The sequence below is a fragment of the Cydia splendana genome, chromosome 1 (genome assembly GCF_910591565.1).
Source record: "Cydia splendana chromosome 1, ilCydSple1.2, whole genome shotgun sequence".
NCBI classification, from domain to species: Eukaryota; Metazoa; Arthropoda; class Insecta; order Lepidoptera; family Tortricidae; genus Cydia; species Cydia splendana.
In genome coordinates this window covers 4,091,715-4,112,161 of record NC_085960.1, presented here as the reverse complement: position 1 = coordinate 4,112,161, position 20,447 = coordinate 4,091,715, and the positions used below count along the sequence as shown (strand labels likewise).

Sequence of the window (20,447 nt, the reverse complement as noted above, 5' to 3'; positions counted from 1 at the left end):
GTATGGGCTCCCTTATATTTCACGACTCTTCTCTTTCCGAACAGACTCTATAACTTACGCATGCGCCTAAGCACAAAATCATCAGAATTATCTTCACTATGTTTACTTAATGGTTGCACTGACTTTCCCATATACTTACATTTACTTTAGGCTACAAATATAATGACCACCAAAAAATACTTTGGTACCCTAAATAAAAAAATCATGCTTACCAAAAAAAATTACTGAACACCAAATAAATAAGGCCTAAAAATACAAAAGTACCACCACTTTAATCACGACTGCACTTCAAATTGTATTCAAATACCAAATATATTGAATGATCACCAAAAATCATTAATGATCACCAAATCTTGAAGACCAAATTAATGCGATATTTTCACCTAAATAAACCACTATGATTACCAAAAAATTTATACATATTACCAAATAAAGTAAACTGATGCCAAAATTACTAGCCCCTCCCGCTCAACCCCCCGTAGCCCGCACCGCATACCTACCTAACCTAATCTACTTTTCTAGTAGCATTTCGTTATGCTACTAGAAAAGTAAGTTAAACTGCTATCAGTTAAGTGGGTTAGGTTAGGTTAGCACTGCGACCCTTACAGAAACGAAATGGTACTAGAAAAGTAGGTTAGGTTAAGTTTCAACTGCTACCCATACAGATACGAAACGCTACTAGAAAAGTGGGTTAGGTTAGGTTTGAACTGCGACCCTTACAGAAAAGAAATGCTACTAGAAAAGTGGGTTAGGTTAGGTTTTAACTGCGACCCATACAGAAACGAAATGCTACTAGAAAAGTGGGTTAGGTTAGGTTTGAACTGCGACCCTTGCAGAAAAGAAATGCTACTAGAAAAGTGGTTTAGGTTAGGTTTGAACTGCGACCCTTACAGAAACAAAATGCTACTAGAAAAGTGGGTTAGGTTAGGTTAGAACTGCGACTGTTACAGAAATAAAATGCTATTAGAAAAAGGTGACGAAGTGGATTAATTAATTTAATAGGATAACGATATATTAAATGTTTGCACATTTTTAATTAAAATGTGGTTACAATTTTTGTGATCATTTACTATTTTTGCGTTTACAATTATTATTTTGGAGCCATTTGCTTTAATAGGATAGTAAGATTTAAAAATTTGGTTATCATTTTACATTAAAATGGAGTTCTAATTTTGGTGGTCATTTACTATTTTTGGGTTTACAATGATTATTTTGGTATCATTTTCTTTAATAGGATAGCAAGATGTAAAAATTTGGTTATCATTTCACATTAAAATGGGGTTTGAAATTTGGTAATCATTGACTGTTTTTGGGTTAATAATGATTAGTTTGGTGTCATTTCCTTTAAAAGGATAGTAAAATGTAATAAAATTGGTAATCATTTTACATTAAAATGGTGTTATAATTTTGGTGATCATTCATGATTTTAGGGTGGTAAAATAGATTTTTTTGGTATTAAATTTTACTAAATCTGGTGATCAGTTAAATAGCAGCTTTTACTTTAGTGACTTTGAACTTTGAATCACATTATTTTCCTGAATTTTTACAGTATCCCATGGTAGTTAAACTGTTTCACGCCCCTAAAATATTGAACAGCTTAAAATCCTAACTGCTTCAAGTTGGCAGTTTATATTTGGATTGAATTTTCACCCCATATGAGTCGTTTGCCAGAGACGGGAGCCTGTAGGGAAATCTTTGACACAAATTGTTTTCTGATGGGATGGCTTGCGCATGTGTTCTGATAATATTGAAGTGAGTAAAACCGTGTAATCTTTCCCATCATGGTAACATTCAGATGAACATGCAGGTCATTCTACTGAACAATTTTGTCTATGGGGCCAACTCCGGAAACGCCCCAAAATTCAGAGTCCTATTCTATGAACGGGGATTTAGCGTAACATATTCATCTGTCAGGAGTATGGTATGACAAAAAGATCCTATTTCAAAATAATACAAAATTGTCATGTTAAAAATAGTTACTAAGCATGCGTATAACTTCTTCCAAGCTAGCAATGCACCAAATATAATTTTCAAAAATTGCAAAAATTCTCATGGATAGTTAGTTCTCAGTATTTTTTCTGCACGTTTATTGCCAACCGCACTGACGGATTCGGCTCGATTCGGGAAATGAATTAGAGAGGCCGTGAGTTCAAGTCTCACCCAAGACAGTAATTTTTCCACTTTTAAATTTATTCTAAGCTTAATAGCAGACGTTTCTGCTTGTTAAAAATGAAAATGAATTAGAGTTTCACTAGATATGAAATAGTAAAGATATGTGACGTTCCACAGCAAAAGCTACCTTATGGCGGCTGGCGTGCGGTTCGGGAAATTCATTAGAGATTCACTAGATATGAAATAGTAAAGATATGACGTTCTACGGCAAAAGGTACCTTATGGCGGCTGGCGCTTACGTCGCATAGCGCCGCAATAATATTGCAGCGGCGTTAATAATAGCGTAAGCGCCAACCACCATAAGGTACCTTTACCCATGGGACGTCACATATCTTTACTATATTGTATCTAGTTAATCTCTAATTCATTTCCCGAATCGCGCCGATAGTCTTAATTTCGATGCCACTTGAAACCACGCATGTGAGATGAAACAGTCGTTAACTACCTATTCAGGACCATTGAGTAATAACCCCTATCCTGAAAGAGAATTTTCGAAGTGGAAACTTGCATAAGAACTTTCTCATGAAATTTTCTAGGAATTTCCAGCAATTTTGAGAGCATTCTGCAACTTGCACATTGCTATTCCAAACTGTACCTAATAATTAAGTTCGTATATTCCTACACCTATAAATTTTAGTGGCATAAGCCTACGAAGTGAAGCAGCAACCGCGATTCCTCATGATATTATCCGGAGAAGAGTGCCGCCTAATTACGGCCCTCGAACACTCCCGTAATCCTTCGAGAGCTCTCGACTTGACAAATTAATTAATTAACACTAACGCCTCTGATTATATTTCTCTCTGATTATATAGGTATGTTTTATCTTCAATCTGATATTAAGGAAACTTTATTAATTTATTTTAAGCTTTTTATGTGTTGTTGTTGCTTGCATTTTAAATTAAAAGAAAAAAGAATATTTTCCATTTTTTGTGTACCATCGCCCACACTCTTAACTGTCCATCGGTGGACCTTATGCATTTTGTAATAAGATCCACCGATGGACAATTAAGAGTCTTGCTGTTTGTACATGCCTTAGGGACACCTTAGGGAGGCGCACATAGCGACATCTACCCTAAGAATTTTAACGACACCGGAGCAATCCCAAATTATACTGATAATCAGGGCCCGGAATTTTCGCGGCAAAACAAAAGCCAGTCACAATCTAGCAAATGTTAGAAACATTTTTTATCGATACCTATCGATAGTTGTGTAATAGAGAAAAAAACGGTCCACCAAATAAATAAATAATTAAAAAAACCGGGCAAGTGCGAGTCGGACTCGCGCACGAAGGGTTCCGTACCATAATGCAAAATAAAACGAAAAAAAAAGCAAAAAAAAACGGTCACCCATCCAAGTACTGACCACTCCCGACGTTGCTTAACTTTGGTCAAAAATCACGTTTGTTGTATGGGAGCCCCATTTAAATATTTATTTTATTCTGTTTTTAGTATTTGTTGTTATAGCGGCAACAGAAATACATCATCTGTGAAAATTTCAACTGTCTAGCTATCACGGTTCGTGAGATACAGCCTGGTGACAGACGGACGGACGGACGGACGGACGGACGGACGGACGGACGGACAGCGAAGTCTTAGTAATAGGGTCCCGTTTTACCCTTTGGGTACGGAACCCTAAAAAAGATAAACATGAGGTTTGTAAAAATCAAATAACAAAAACGTGATATATCGGGTCATTAACTTTTATTGTACTTATTGTCCACAGAAGAGACTTTTTTCTAAAATGTGTTTGTTCTTCAGTAACCAACACCGGTGATCTCCTTGATCCAGCCCACAAAGGGAGCGACGTTGGTAAAGAAGTCCACTAAGGACCTTGAGCAGGTATCCGGTCCGTGTGACAGGACACCGACTAGAGTGTTGCCCCGGACGAGCGGACCCCCTGAGTCACCCTGAAAGTTAAAACAATATTATGCCTAATCGTCTAGTTCTTTAAATTATTTTTGAATTATAGCGTATTAGACGTTTCTTTTATTTTTTGCCATTTTTATATATTGTGACCTTTTTTGCCACTTTTGTGTTATTTCTACTCGAAATCACGAGCTCTTTCGATCCTTCTGGGATAAAAAAATGTCCCAGAGTTTTTTTCTATTGTGTTACCATTTCCCCATATACTTTGTATGGCGGTAACAAAAAGATAAATTTGAAATTTTAGGACACCTTTTTCTCCGATAAGGATGAAAAGGGCTCTCGATCCTGGCTAGAAATAACACAAAAGTGGCAAAAAAGGTCACAATATATAAAAATGGCAAAAAATAAAAGAAACGCTCATTAATTGTTTTTGCCCTCTATCTTGGTGTCTAAGTTAAATAGTTTCTGTTCATCATAAGTTAAAGGTACTTACATGGCATGTCCCAAATCTATTGCCGATCCGTTGAACACAAATACTAACTTTGTTGACGTAGTATAATTGATGGTATATGTAACACTGAGTTTTAGGGATGTTAGACAAGCATTCTTCTACACCTAGAGTGCGAGCTTTCATACTCATCAGGTGTTCGGTCGGGTTACCATACTGAAACAAGTGAAATGAATAGGTATGTAAGGTAAGAATCACATTTGCTACATACCAGGTGGCCCAGTCAAAATAAATAAAAATTGGCCCAAATATCACAAATAATTTAACGACGTTTAACAATTTGACGACGTCAAACGTCAGCAAATATAAATAATGTAATCAATCAGGACTCTAAAACGGAGTTACCGGTTTGTATGATTGATGGAATCTTAAGCGAAAGCGATGGCGAGGGTTTCAAGGTCCGAGTATTAAATAAACTTTGCTACCAACTAGGTACCTATAATACAACATTTTTCACTACACCAACGCGAGAAAAATACTAACTGTACAACATTACAGATCATCGTGATGGACGCTTCTAAATATTTATCATTCAAAATCATTCAATTATCATCAGATTGTTATTAAAATAAGTATTTCAAAAAGTATGTATAGATGGTCAAGCAAATCTTGTCAGTAGAAAAAGGCGCGAAATTCAAATTTTCTATGAGACGATATTCCTTCGCGCCTACATTTTTCAAATTTGCCGCCCTTTTCTACTGACAAGATCTGCTTGACCATCTATACCATCTATAGTTACCTCATCTTGTCCATGCCCAGCAAATTTGTGGACAGCATTTAGCTCGTATTCCATTCTTGGTAGTTCTAAAGGTTGAACAGTATTACTGAAAGCCAGCGGTTGGGCCAGATGCAGGAGCGCGATGTCATTGATTATCATGATTTTGTTATAACGTGGGTGGGCCACCATAAAGTCGATTGTGTAAAGCTGGCTGGTTTGGACAGTGTTGCCCCCCACCCACACTTGGTTTAGTTGTCTCTCTCTCATCGGCCTGAAAAATGTAAGTCGGTAAAGTGTCATTCTATGGAACTTGCTAACTATGTAAACAAACCGCCATATTGAAATTGTCACTGAATGATGATTTCAATATGACGGTTTGTTAACATAGTTCCATAGAATGACACTTTATATAATGGCACTAATATATGGCGTATTTTAGCATAATATACTTGCTAAATCACATGTGTTGCCCTCTGTAGATGTTGAGGGCTGACTACGAGTAGGTAGATATGAAACAAAACAAATACAGTAAAATCTCGACAATCCGGCACTTCGCGGTAGACCCAGTAATCCGGCACTAACTTTGGGGTAGAAGTCATCATTATATGTCCTAATTTACTATGTGCGCTTACATTATCGCACTTCAACCTCTTTATAAATGGCTATGTTCCAGATAACAGAAGGATTTCTTTGAATTTAGTATTTTTCTTTTACCTAGCGTTATCCCGGCCTTTGCCAGGGTCCGCTTTCCTAGTTGCCTTTCTTCACTTTGCGCGATCTTTCTTAGAATTTAGTATTTTAGTAAAATGTATTTCTACGACATACTAAAACACATCAAAATAATATACAAATTTGCTCTAACTTCCAGTCAACCTGTGTCAGCATTAGTGCCGGATTAGTGAGATTGTAACTTTATTGTGAAATTGCAACGGTTCCGGTGCGACCTGGGTGTATGAATTTAATGCTTGGAGGCAGGGATCAGATACCGGTATTTTTGTATGGGAACGAAAACGGTATTTATTCGTTCTTTGTTAATTATTTCATTTCTAATTGGGCAATCTAATAATACGAAGTCGTTATCTAATAACAGAACTGAGTCCTACAATTGGAGTATGATATAATTCTAAATTCGTCGGGTGACCAGCAAAAGTCACTACCTAACATCATTGAAATTATTGGACAGTAAACCGTGTTACAAGTGTAATAAAGTGCATTGTTACTTTAATTTTTTGATAGTACTTAGTGAGTTTTGCTTGTCACCCGACGATATATTATGGTTATTTCGAAGTTTTTGCAAAAACCGGTTCCGATCCCTGCTTGGAGGTTCTTTCGATTGCACTTACTGTATGCAGTGAGCCGCCGTCACCAGCCACCTGTCCGAGATGATGGCGGCACCGCAGGCTCCTTTAATATACGCGTAATATGGATACTCCGATATATCGGCATACTCTCCATACAAAATACGGGAAGATAACTCGTCACCTGCATAAAATGAGTTGGAAAATAATGAAGATGTTGGTATGATACACTAAAACATATTTATTTTAGTTAAATAGAAACAGTAAACAATGTTATATTGTAACTGAAACTAGAAAGGCCTATAAGTATTTACTTTATGTAGCTACACTCTTATTATTATAAAGACATGAGCAATAAAAGCGTGTATCAGTTATAATAAAATATTTTTAACATTAGGTAACTGATTAGGAATCGTTAAACTTAATGCAAGTATTTCATAAAAAAACAATAAACTTTTCTTACCGGTCATAGTACTCATATTCGAAAAAATCTTACCGGTTGCATTGCTTTCCTTAGCGGGCATTGCGTATAAGGTGATCACCGCGTTGGCAAATATAACGGAAAACAGCAACATCTTGGACATGTTGTAGAATCAATGATTTGTCGTCTTTCGACGACATATTATATAGTAACTGTGTACCTACACCACACTCACTACGTAGGTACGTAGTCCGATGTTAACACGTTCACAGCGCCATCAAGTTACATGAGGTATAAAACAACCATATTAGTACACCAAACGAAAACCAAACATTACCAATCGGGGGAAATCATTCATTCGTGTATAAGCGTATTTTGGCATAGTTATAGGGAATGGTGTATTAAATAACATACTAAAAGTACCGGAGGGTGGGGGTGAAGGTCCCTTTTCATTATTTTTCGTAAAAAACTCGTAAACGGTGGCCCGTAGCAAAAAAATGTTCTTTTACATACTACATAATCCACATAAAATTATAATCTACCTACATATATAGGCTGTAAAAATACGAGTATACCTATCCCCTAGCCGCCCACAGATCAGAACTTGCCAACAAATGTAATCTTTATTTGTTAAAAATAATGAAATTCAAAATACAATCGAATGGGCCTTTTAATAGGCCTTATTCTAATATTCCATTGTATTATTCTGAGCGGCTAGAGGATAAGACGGCCCTTTTATACCTACTATAATCTTCAAGTCTTTCATTAAAAGCTGTCGTTCCGGAGTCTTTAAAAAGCTGTTGAGGTATTGAAAAGAAATATGTAGGTACTAATTTTCTAAATATCAACTTGAGGTCAAAAACCGATGTTTTTCATAAACTGTGCGTTTGCACTTACATTCATTGAGTAGAAATACAAGTTGTAATGAATAGAGAGAGAACAGACGTTACCGTCACCATTACAACATTGCGAGGTGACTTTACCTACTGCAGTACAAGTGTTAACATTGTTACTACACTACAATAATAATTGTTACTATAATATGCATGTACATAAATATTATTTCACACGTGTTATGTAACGGTATGTGGTATGTAGTATAAATATATTTTATATTCATTTTTAACTTTGCACGTGTTTTAATGACGTACGTACGTAATAAGAAATGCGTACGTAATACATTATTGCGAGGTTTTAAAAAAAAAAGTCGCGGATAACGTCACAGCAATATGTCAATACAGATATTTTTGTAACTACCCGACGAAAATTCTATGGGAAAGTTGGGTGAGACATCACAAATACAAACCACCCACTACACGTATATTAATTATAGTCTGGCAAACCCAATTTGTCAGTATATTATAAGAAGACAAAAACCTATACCTACTCATGCCTTTTTTGGGTGCTAGTATACTAGCGTAAGACAAAGAGTATTCTCTCTATCTATTTTGAGATCAGGTAGTCTCTGGACAAACTACTTATGTACCTATATAAATTGTCAATAGCCCGTCATAGGTACAATACTCACAACATCCGAAGATAGATCCCTAGCTTCAACATCAAAACCAACATAAAGAAACAATGAAGCCCATCACGCAGTGAAATCGGCCGCTCGAATAAAGCCCCAAAAGTCAAATTAATTTTATTGGGTACAATTTGCGCCAAAGCTGGTCAAAGTTTCCCAATAAAATTAAAAGTTCTACGGGAATGTTTGATCAAATTTAGATTCTAAGTAACCTCTTTGTGTAAAATGTTGAATGCGATTGGAGCTCTGTTATGGCCTTCGCCAATACAGGAAACCGTATAGATTTGTGGGCCGATTTTTATTTAGTTAAGTATCGTTTTTTTTTTGGTACATTTGTATAAAATTGTCTGGTTTGTAGAGCTTGCCATTCGGGGCGGAATAAATACGAAATTAAAACTTGCCCCGAAAAAAAATTATGTAAAGCCTGACCAGTAAGTAAGCCTTAATATATGTTCATTATCAAGAGGGCGCAGTTTATTTTCATGCATAGGATGACAGTTACGTATAGTAGGTACGAAAAAATTCGTTCCAGTGAAATTTCACAACATGGCGCGTGATCATACATTCCTGGTCAGGCTTCAATTATCCGTTGAGTTACCTACAGGCCTATTCGGATTTCGAGATAATCACAAGATCTTGAGACGATTTAGAGATCAACTAGATCTACATTAGATATCGACTAGATGTGACTTGGATATCTAAGTCATAACTTGTCGAAATCGTTCAAGAGGACCTCCAGAATCGCGGAAACGACAAATTTGATATATTTATCTTACAAATTCTTTAAATTATCCATATCGTAACTTGTTGAAGTCTAGTAGAAATCTAATTCATTTTCCGAATCGAGCCGCTAGTTACGAAAATTATCATGGATTCATCTCAGCGATCACCAACAGTTGGGACTCATTGATAAATGCCACGCCACAATGCTACTGAAAGTACTGAATACGGACACGCGAGCAAATGATAACCGTATAAATGAACTTTAAAAATACACTCGCTCTAGCAATCGGCTGCTTTAGATCATAACCCTGTATCTGTAATGGTAAAAATAGTAAAGTTTTATTTTTTAAATGTGGTTCTTGAATTAAAATAATTTATTGAGTTAAAAATGTAACAAAACATGTTCTTAATATAAAAATTTGGTCCAATAGGTGTTACGAGTATAAATATTATAAAAGCCTTGAAATGAAGTAGTAGCGGTAGCTAAGTGTCTGATAACATGAGATAGATAAATAGGAAAACGGGCCGTTTAACTCTACCTACGTAAAATAGCAATTCACAAACTAGTTCGAGTTTCTGAGAACTAATAAACCCGTTCAGATTTGATAGCCCCAGGCGATTGGTAGCCTGTGTTTCCCACTCTAACACAACAGTGCAACACAAACATTGCTAACTAACAGCGGATAGAACGGTGGTAACGATAGACTTTGCCCGAGAATCTGCCCGAACTAACCTGGACGGCTAAGCTTTATAAACAAAAGGTGTGCTTTGCGGCAGGTTATCGTGTTTACCGCTGATGTGGGATCATACATATGTATAGTTCGAGAAAGCGGTTTACCTATTTGTTTGAAACATACTGAATATACTGAATATCAAAAAGGGCAGGAACAAAGCGACGTTTTCAAGCAAAAAAAGTTATTATCAGCACTTAGCTGATCTTTTATTTGTAAGCCGATTCGAATCGAATTCATGACAATTTTTAATAAAATTTAATATGAAGGTTATAATGACACTTCCTCACTTTGTTCTATTAAAGTCGGTGCATAGTTAGCTTAGACGGACTCTAAACAAGTCTGTGACGAAGGAACTATTATTTTATCTGTGCTTGTTTATACAAAATGCCACTTGCCGAGTTCTGGCGGTGAGCAGCCGTCCAGTGCTTAATATTCAGTGAGCTCATTGTTGCATCCGGACCACTGTTTACAATCATCACAACGCTTTATTTCAATTCCTTTACATTTTACTGCGAAATCGTTTTTATGGAAATCACCGGTGTGAACAATTGTTTTTGATGTGGCGGTAAAGGTATTGTGTACGTAATTCTGAGATGAACCTGCTTAAAAGTAGGCTTATTAGTGTGACTTGCGCGTTCGAGGGATAGCCAACTAACTCAGAGTTAACCGTTTATACAGTACAGTTTAACCCAGTAACCCTTCATATAAAGTGGGCCGCGAAGGGCGTCCGCTAGCTGGCGCGGTTACACGGAGCGGGTGAGCAGATTAACGAAAAATAGTAGATGGCCCATAGTCTGTGCAACAGTTCTAGTAAGCCATCTATGTTAGTTACAAAACGGCACAAGGCTCAAGTAAAATAAGCCTGAATATTTGATGAGGGTCAGAAATTATTTAATCAAATTACGCGGAGCAGTAGGAGGGCCGCACATGCTCCATTTGTTTTAAATCAATTTTATGTTTCAAAGCGTCGGCCGTTTGTGGAGTTATGCGGCTTTGCGGATTATGATCCGAAGTTTCGTTGTCGATTGAAATTTGATTTAGATTTGGAAAAGGACACATTATATTTTTCATAGATTAGAAATAATGGCTAGTTAGAATTTTAAAACCTTGCTCAGCGGGCTTAGCAAGGTTGTACGACAAGGTAGTTATCACGCAATAGGTGTGGATAAAACGGCCGTTATCGTCGGTTTTATCATCCATACTATGGTTGCAGACGATATATGGAGTTATCCACATTTGACAGCGGTAGATGATAGAAGACAATTTGCATAACATGGTCGTTGGATAAGATGTGGATAATTTGACAGATTGTCCCATTTTGACAGTTCAACTTAGTTAATTTTAACTACGTGCTTCTTAGATGACGATAAGCCTTGTCGTGAAAGCAAAAGTAGTGAATAATCATATTTTAAGGTATAAATTACAGGTAAATATCAGTTTTTCTATGATTATATTGAGAGTTATTAGTTACAATGTTCCGCTGTATATAATATTGTCAATATTTTCTTCGCAGGGAAGTCAAATTTTATTATTCCTACTCGCGGCTGCTGTTGAAGAAAAATATCGTAAACAGCTTTAAGAAACACTTGCAGCCCATTTGATATGACGGACGAAGAGTTTCGGCATATTTACAGAGTGCGTAAGGAGTGTGCAGTGCATTTACTTATGTGCCGAATTTAACGCCGAGCTTCAAAACGGTGATGGGTTACCTACCAAAACATCTCAAAGGTAAAGCTATAAAATTGCAGTGTTTCTTATAAAGTTAATATGTATTCTATGCATAGACCCTATTATATTTGAAATCATTGATTCTATGTAAAACAGACGTCTTAATGACAATGCTACTAAACTCTTCAATACTAGGTACCGGCCTCATTATTGTATGTAAAAGTTAGTATGTTAAGATATCTGTTGTACAATCTCTTACTTATGCTACTAACCTACTAACAGAGGTTACTTAAGCTACTATTTACTTCAACATTCATATCCTAACCTCCAGGGGGAAAATCTACTTGACAAAATTAGATTTACAGTACCGGTCAATAACATATCACCTTTGTGTGTTTTTGTATGAACTTGTAGTAGGTTAGTTTGTAGATTTCATATTTTACTAGTCATTTTATATAAATATGCATGTTTTTCCAGAGATGAGACCTAGCTAGATTGATTTTTCGCCCCCGAAAACCCCCATATAGCAAATTTCATCGAAATCGTTGGAGCCGTTTCCGATATCCCCGAAATATATATACATATAAATAAATAAATATACAAGAATTGCTCGTTTAAAGGTATAAGATATTATGAATACTGAAATACTGTGAACTACAATAAGAGACTCAGCATACTACTAAAAAAGCTCTTTAAAAATAATGAAGTTGACCATACATTAAAACAAAAAACCTCTATGAAAAAATCATTACATAGACCAATTTTTCTCATCGCTGGACAAGGAATACTACTAAACTACCTAAAGCTGTGGAAGTCACTCACAAATATAAAAAAAAGTTATAACGTAATAAAAGCATGGAGGTGATATATTATTGGCCGGTACTGTAATTAGGTACTTATTTGTTTTAGGTTCTAACAGTATACACCACACCAGCAGCACACCTACACCAGCAGCAGCAGCAGCAGCTGCTGGTGTGTAACAGTTACACCTGCTAGCTGATGGCAATTAACTACCAACGTGGGACTAGTCAAGATCATGGCTTGTCCATTGGAGCACTACTGACTGGATTGGCCACACTACTGTAAGCCTGAACCTCGAGCAGTTTGTAGATGCTGTAAACAGAAGGTAAGTTCTTTTGAGCACTGAATTAAGTATTAGACATAAAAAACTGTGACTTTCCACAAGGACTGTCTTAGTAACTTTTCCTTTTTAGGGTTCCGTACCCAAAGGGTAAAACGGGACCCTATTACTAAGACTTCGCTGTCCGTCCGTCCGTCCGTCCGTCCGTCCGTCTGTCACCAGGCTGTATCTCACGAACCGTGATAGCTAGACAGTTGAAATTTTCACAGATGATGTATTTCTGTTGCCGCTATAACAACAAATACTAAAAACAGAATAAAATAAAGATTTAAGTGGGGCTCCCATACAGCAAACGTGATTTTTGACCAAAGTTAAGCAACGTCGGGCGTGGTCAGTACTTGGATGGGTGACCGTTTTCTTTTTGCATTTTTTTCCGTTTTTTTTTTGCATTATGGTACGGAACCCTTCGTGCGCGAGTCCAACTCGCACTTGCCCGGTTTTTTTTATTTGAATAAGTATGAGTGCGGCTGTATTATGCATTGAGATATGTACCTACCCATTGTTTGATAGTTATGTATGATAAGTAGTTATCTCTGGGATATATAATCTGGGAATGCAATACTTATTAGGTTTAACTAAGGCACCTAGTTCTAATGTGCTGCCTTGTTTAATGGATATTATTCCTGGCGATTGTTTAGTATATATCTTGAGTGCACTAGACTGCACTCATGTGAAAATACTTACTCCATCGCTGCCACATGAACCTACTTTTACTTATTTCCTTCTTTTTCTTCCAGAAAACTTCTCGTGGATCAAGGGAAAAATTAGAGAAGACGCTCCTAAAAAACTTCCTAAGCATGCAAGCATGCACAAAACCGGCTCTTAATAAGCTTAATAAATACATATTTCGCCTATTACTATGTTTTACTATCACACAAATACCTACCTAATTTACCTATATTTCTATACAAGTAGAGACTAGTAAACATTCAAGACGGATAATCTTCACACAGAACACCATTCCCGGGCATGCTTCAATGTAGGTGTCACTTACTCTTATTTTTCATTTTAGCCTTATGCGTACAAAATTTGTGATATTATAGCTTCTAAATGTAAAATCCGACTCATATGCAGTATAGTACAATGAAAGCATAGGTAATAAAAACATTTTAGGCACGTTCTTACTTAAGAGGAAAGGGAGATGGCCGCTTCCGCTTCTCCATACAAACGTAGTCCTCATTTTCCTCTCTGGATATTGACATTATGGAAAATATTTTTACATAATTTAATGTATATTAACCATATAGCTATGCCCCTACGTTCGAATTTTTGATTATTGTAAAAATTAGGAGCGGAAGACAGATTACATACAAATTTTTAAATTCTTCTAACTCTTATAATAATTAAAAATTAAAAAAAAAGAACAACCGTAGGGGCATGGCTGTAGTTGATGTTGATATGATATACAACAAATTGTATCAAAATATTTAATGTTATTATCCAGAGAGAAAAATGTGGACTACGTTTGTATGAAAAGACGCGTCTTAAGGACGCGTCTAGTGAGTCTGGCGGTGAAAAGGTCAAATAAGAATATTCCTAAATGCTCTATTATGCTAATAAGTCTACTTTAGTGACTATAACTGCGGTCAGACTCAATACGCCAATAACTAATGTTGAATATTAAAAACTATGTTAAATTCCATTTAGGTAGATACAAGAATGACAATTCTCGTCACTTGTGGTGTTGTCAAGTCTTTTTTGTTTACTAAACTCTATAGATAAGTTAACAATTTCGGCTCTGTGCTAGAGAGAATATTATAAATGGGTAAATAAAACAACTATTGCCAAAAAATTAAACAAAGTTTATTTACACATTAAATGTAGGTGTACAAACAAATCATTGGCTGCCGTACCCGGTGTGAAAGTGCCCATCATGCCAGCAGCTTTATCGCTGGATTACTATGAAGTATGAACAGCTTTTGTACCAGGAACGTCATATGGCGCCCGGGGCAGGCACCAAATTTGCGCCTCCCCCCCCCCTCTCCGAAACGAAATGGGACCAACCCCTAAGTCGCGAAAAAAAATTTGGCTGTTTCATACATTTTGGCTGGTCCAATTTCTATGGGAGGGTAAACTATTTTTTTCGCGATTTCGAGGTTGGTCCCGTAGCAAAAGTTACTCAGTATAATCCCAAAACCTCCCTGGCAACGGGAATGTAGTTATTTTTTAGCCATCCTGTATAGTGTATAGGAAGCCTCAGTAGTCCACATATCGATGAATGTCGTCGATAGACAACATGTCACAGATATGCAGCAGCAGCTATTGAAGCAGGTTCCGTCAACTACGGCTCATATGCGCCTGCCGGACAAAGGGCTAGCGATCCACTTGCATAATAGGTAGTCTATTGGACAGTCCATAAGATGGTAACTTCGACAGGAGACCCCTAACGTAAGACGCGCTAACACTGGACACAACTCTGAAGCACTTGGCCCGCTCGCCTTATAAAACGAAAGCATAGCAACTCCCGCCGAATATCCCTCTGCTTGATAGAAGTTTCTGGCATAGAGTATTCACACTACGGGATGGTGGGCGGTAGGGCGCTACCGTCGTCTTTCAAGGTCGAGTTCGATGCAAAAAGAGTTCCTAAAAGATCGTCTTTCTCTTTTGCGCTGTGGGCCAGATTACCATCCGCATTTCACACTTCACAGTGGTGGTAAATACGACTGACAAAAGTTTCCCTGCTGCCTCAGTTACGCCACTGAGCGGGGGCCCTTACCATTCTGTCTGATTCGACGGCCTAACTTACGTTGTAAAACGCTTAATGATAATACTAATGAACTGAAAAGGTTGTTTGTTGTTTTATTTGTGGATAGGTATGACACATATATATATTTTTGGAATGGTCTTCTCACTAGCTTTTATTTGATATCCATATTATTGTAGTATTGCTATTTCATAACTGCTCATCTATAAGTTTCGTTTCCAATATAAATAGAATGCTTAACGGCGCAGAAAAGATCAACATTCCTCTCAGACCTCCAACAAAAAGGGGCCAAACTGAAAACCAGCGCTGGACGCCAGTCTAGCACATGCTGAGCTTGGTACCCACGGCCAACATGTCTTGCTAAGTGTAATTACCTATGTATAGAGTAGACAATAAGTTAGTACTTAACCTAGAATAACTTAGTACATACTTATCATAGAATTTATATGTAGGTATATGGTTTGTATTCCTAATATTTTTTCTACCATCAACTTATCATGTTTTGGCAATGGAGCATTCCATGCAATTGTCTACCGTTTGTCCCGTAGAAATGCAGATTTTCTGGAGATTTGCAGGTATAAGAGTTTCCTTTTCTATGACAAATGGTCAAACATGCACGGAAAATTAATCGCTTGCTTTAAATGGCGAAAAAAAAAGTCGCAACACAGGAAATAAAATGCGTTTGTACGGGACAGCTCGTGGAATGCTCCAATAAAGTGATTTCATTTCATATCATAAACTGATGAGGGCATTCAGAGTGTAGCCTTGAGGTTGCCAAGCCAAGCAACCAAGTCAGGTATCACGGTCTTCAGGTCCTCAACAGGCCCAGGAGTGGAGGAGGAGTGGAGTAGGCAGCGTTGGAAGATATGCTAAGTGGTCTGCATTCTGCATTCGCAAAGTGGGAAAGCCGTCTACCTCCATTTGTGTGGCTGAATTGCAGCGGCCATGTCCGGTTCTCAGGCGGCACCAGATTTTCCGAGGAAGGTCAAACCCTTTTGGTTTTTTAGTTGGGTCAGATATACAGCAACTCCGAGCTGCCGAAGCTGACCATTCCGCTATCCACCTATCCGAAATATTAAAGCTGCTCAGGCTCCCAGCTGTAGCACAGGGTCGGCGGGCAGTCGGGCGGCAGAATTCCTCGTGGACAGGCATTGTGGGGTTATTCGTGATATTCTCAGCCTCCCTCTTCAACGCCTTGAGTCGTCGGATGTGAGGAGGGGCAATGTGACTCAATGCCGGCAGCCAGTGGCGGTTGTAGATCGGATAGTGCCTGAGATGCATCGCATGGTCTCGTTGAGCTTAACGTCCAATCTATGGGTATGTGCACTTTCAAGCCTCCAATATGTTATGACTGAAACAGAAACAAATTATATTAGATTAGGTCAGGCGCAGGCTAGTACTTACAGCGGTTCATTGGCAAATTATGTGAAATTAATGTCACTTTTAGAAAGCTCTCGTTTTTAAGCCAGGGGGATTTTTTTGTTACAGTTGTCCAAATTATCGATTGAAAATAAATTGAATTTTGTTCTAGTAATTATTTATCCGTTATTAAAGTTGTATTATGTATCAAGTGTAGTTCTGTACCACTTGCGTCATAAAAACAAACCAACCAACACCTTATTTATCAAAATGTATCTCAGATATTCTATGCTAGGGTAATATACGACACAAACATACCCACACACATACATAGGCTGCTAAAATCATTCCCATAGTCAGGTATAGGTACAATAGACCACTTTACCAAACACAAAAAAAATATTCCAGCTGCCAGCAGTAAAGAAACCAGCTTCTACTCCCAAGCCCTAACAATATAAATAAGTTTTTGGCAAAAATATAATTTTTGGTACAAGCTTTTATCGCTGACTGTACTTTTCTTTCAACAGGCAACTAATACTCCATGAGTCCATTCTAACAACACCAAGCACAATTAGTTTGCGTTGTTTTATCACAGTGTTCCCATGGCCACCTCATGTCTCCATCATCAGATCAGCTCCATGTCATCATAATATTGCAATTGTCATCCGATTTACATATTGTTATGTATGCAAAATTTCAGCTCAATCGGAAATCGGGAAGTGGGTCAAACTTAGCTGTCAAATGTATATGGCCAGCTTTAGTGCTAACATAACTGTTCCCAGTATTCCTATATTACCTACATGTTATAAGTAAGAATATTGTACGAGTAGGTATTATATTTTTTATAATCTTAGTAGAATAGGTACTAATACAATTTATTTGTATTGAATAAGGCCGGCGCCCCACTGCTGCGCACGCTACATCCACGGCCCACGTTTTAATACAAACCGTGGGCAAGCCCACGAAATTTTGTATAGGAACGTGGGTCGTGTACATAGCGTGGGCAGCAGTGGGGCGCCGGCCTAACTCTTGCAGGGAATTTGTAAGTTACTTGTGGGTATGGCTACTTTATTTATTTAATTTATAAACTTTATTGCACAAAAATATAGAATTACGTAAAAATGGCGAACTTAATGCCAAAAGGCATTATCTATCACCTACTAGTCAACCATAGAAACAAATATGTGACGTTCCACGGCAAAAGGTACCTTATGGCGGCTGGCGCTTACGTCGCATAGCGCCGCAATAATATTGGAGCGGCGTTAATAGTTAATAGCGTAAGCGCCAACCGCCATAAGGTACCTTTACCCGTGGGACGTCACATATAAACACTAAAGGTTGGTGCAAAAACCAATCAAAAAGCAAATGCAGTAGGTATATCTTAGATATACATACTAACATAAACATACATATATGTTATAAAAATAAATGTACTAATATGTATATGGGATGATAGACACTAGACGAGACATTTAGCAGATAACTACCGAGCATGACTACTCAAAAAACAAATTTTCTTGGGGCTTGTCTTACAGGTAGAGGGAGTGCATTCCATAGATAGGTTGCCTGAACGGCAAAACAATCATACATAAAACGGTTATGAATAGGAAGGACTTAAAGTTTAAGTGAGCGGGACATCCGGAACGGGCATAAAAACTAAATACTTATTATTAATATTTTATCTTTATGTCTTAGATTTATGGCATAAAGTGTGTCTTTTTCTTTTTCAATAAACTTTTATTCTTGCTACAAAACCAGCTTCTAGAATATACAAACAGAGTAAAAAAATATATAAGTTTTTAAAGTGAGGTCTACGGGTTTCAAAGATTTTAATATTTGTTAGAACCCTTAAGTATGCACTTTTTATGCAGTGTGAATAAATGTATGCATAGGTAGTGTTGTAGTGTAACTTTTACACATCATGCATTGTTGCCAAATCAACTTCCTGCAATTATAGTAGTGATAGAACAGGTTTTTAACAAACTTTTGTCACTTAGTAGAACATAATAGATAGAATGAGAAGAAATAGATATTAAGTGTCAATAATATTAAAAGGCACCAGAAACTTTTCATGATTTTAGTTTAAGAAAGGTGTACTTACATCTTCAATCCTTTCTTCTAGATCTTAGAACTTGTGTGCACTGTGCAGCATTGCATTTTGTATCTCTGGGTTCCGAGAGGCTCATGAATCTCCCTGTAGGTGTAGGCGAACAGGGGATGCTGAGTTATATATTTGGCTAGCATTTTCTTGTGCGCCGAAGCATCGACTGAAATTAAACATATTCATGACAAAACCAGTTAATGATCAAACGAACTATAACTTTTTCTATAAATAAATTAGAGAAACTTACATTTTGGGTGGCATTTCCTTTAGTTTACACAGCAAATCAGTATTTTTCTTCGACTTGGTTTGTATTTTCACTAAATTCACTGAATCATGCGCGTACGCGATGCTTGTCAATGTCAAGTGAATTGTCAGTTGAGAAAACACGATTATCCGTGCATGTTATAATGTAAGTCAATTTGTATAAAGCTGTCACTCATTTAAACATTTTTCAATTTGGAAGTGTAGTAATAAAACTAACTATTCGTTTTCAAACATCGTCCGACACACGTCCGACATTTTAATAAAGCCAGGCATTAAATGGATTTTTCATAAACTCTAGGCATAGACAATCGTGGTCACTTACGAATGATAGTGGATAACTTTATACGATATCGACGTGGTATTCTTATCGTAACCCGTAACCATGTTCAGCAAAACGATAAAAATACGACTATCGTTAAAAGACGACAGTAGATTCCACGCGCAATATGATATAACCTTGCTAAGCCCGCAGGTATATAATATAATAGACTAAATTAAAAACCTATCTTATCTTAACCTAGGACTAAAATGTAACATTAACATTTGTTCGCTGCATATCCTAAAAGTGCATTTCAAAAATAACCAATCGCAGCTCTCAAAAATGCTCGTTAAACTGGCACTGCCACACGTGGGGGCGTAAATCTCGTGCAGTGTCAATCACATCGGCGTGCCTGGGGAAATCTGTAGAGTGCTTCACCTGCCTGCGTTGCGGGCAACGTCATTCTTGGTGTTAAGAGTCCGTGTACGATATTGATAGGTTATTTGTTTTTTTTTTTTCTAGTAGGATCACTGTGAGCGGAGCATAGGTCTATAATATCCTATCTAATGGCCTGTCAAAATCGGAATGATGTCAAGTGTCCTTTCATTGATCAGTGATTGTCATCTTGGCTAGTCCCCGTCGATCCTCGTGAAATTTTGTGAGCAGGCCCCGTAGACAACATGCCAATCGCTAATGCTACGAACGAAACGCAACTGTCACTGTCACACTAATATGGAAGAGTGATAGAGAGACACAGCGATTCCATGGCGAAGCGCAAGCGATCGTCACCTTGGCTAGGCCGCCTGGTTCGATAATTAAGTGCATATACAGTGTGGAAAGATAAGTCGGGCCCTGGAGGGAAACTACCTTAAATCCTTAAGTTGGCTCATTTTACTTAAAGGAGACATTCCTTTATTTTAAAAAAGAAACAAAACTGCATTCAAAGATTTTTCTTTTTTTCTTCCATTTCGCTTGTCTAAAAAT

The 20,447-nt window shown here is 37.4% G+C and overlaps 1 protein-coding gene and 2 long non-coding RNA genes across 3 annotated transcripts; 1 reads left to right on the top strand and 2 right to left on the bottom strand.

Moving 5' to 3' along the window:
• Positions 1–3,855: 3,855 nt before the first annotated feature.
• Positions 3,856–7,178, bottom strand: LOC134793534 (chymotrypsin-1-like). Its single transcript, XM_063765178.1, has 5 exons — positions 7,058–7,178; positions 6,607–6,745; positions 5,285–5,534; positions 4,531–4,701; positions 3,856–4,078 (listed from the first exon to the last, which is right to left on the bottom strand). The coding sequence occupies exons 1-5, from the start codon at positions 7,143–7,145 to the stop codon at positions 3,926–3,928; spliced, it is 801 nt and encodes a 266-aa protein (XP_063621248.1). The 5' UTR covers positions 7,146–7,178; the 3' UTR covers positions 3,856–3,925.
• Positions 7,179–11,299: 4,121 nt separating this feature from the next.
• On the top strand, positions 11,300–13,625 carry LOC134793480 (uncharacterized). Its single transcript, XR_010144558.1, has 3 exons — positions 11,300–11,692; positions 12,542–12,758; positions 13,511–13,625. It is a non-coding gene; the product is annotated as an uncharacterized LOC134793480 (long non-coding RNA).
• A 2,681-nt stretch (positions 13,626–16,306) lies between these two features.
• Positions 16,307–19,426, bottom strand: LOC134793419 (uncharacterized). The gene is made up of 3 exons (XR_010144547.1): positions 19,188–19,426; positions 18,938–19,103; positions 16,307–16,828 (listed from the first exon to the last, which is right to left on the bottom strand). It is a non-coding gene; the product is annotated as an uncharacterized LOC134793419 (long non-coding RNA).
• Between the last annotated feature and the right edge of the window lie 1,021 nt (positions 19,427–20,447).

What these genes read in the sequence shown, in the direction of transcription:
- LOC134793534 (XM_063765178.1), bottom strand. Translation starts at nt 7,145, where the DNA reads ATGTCCAAGATGTTGCTGTTTTCCGTTATATTTGCCAACGCGGTGATC. An exon ending in ACGGCGGCTCACTGCATACA is followed by an intron (nt 5,535 to 6,606) that starts GTAAGTGCAATC and finishes TACATTTTTCAG; the next exon opens with GCCGATGAGAGAGAGACAAC. An exon ending in ATAGATTTGGGACATGCCAT is followed by an intron (nt 4,079 to 4,530) that starts GTAAGTACCTTT and finishes TTTAACTTTCAG; the next exon opens with GGTGACTCAGGGGGTCCGCT.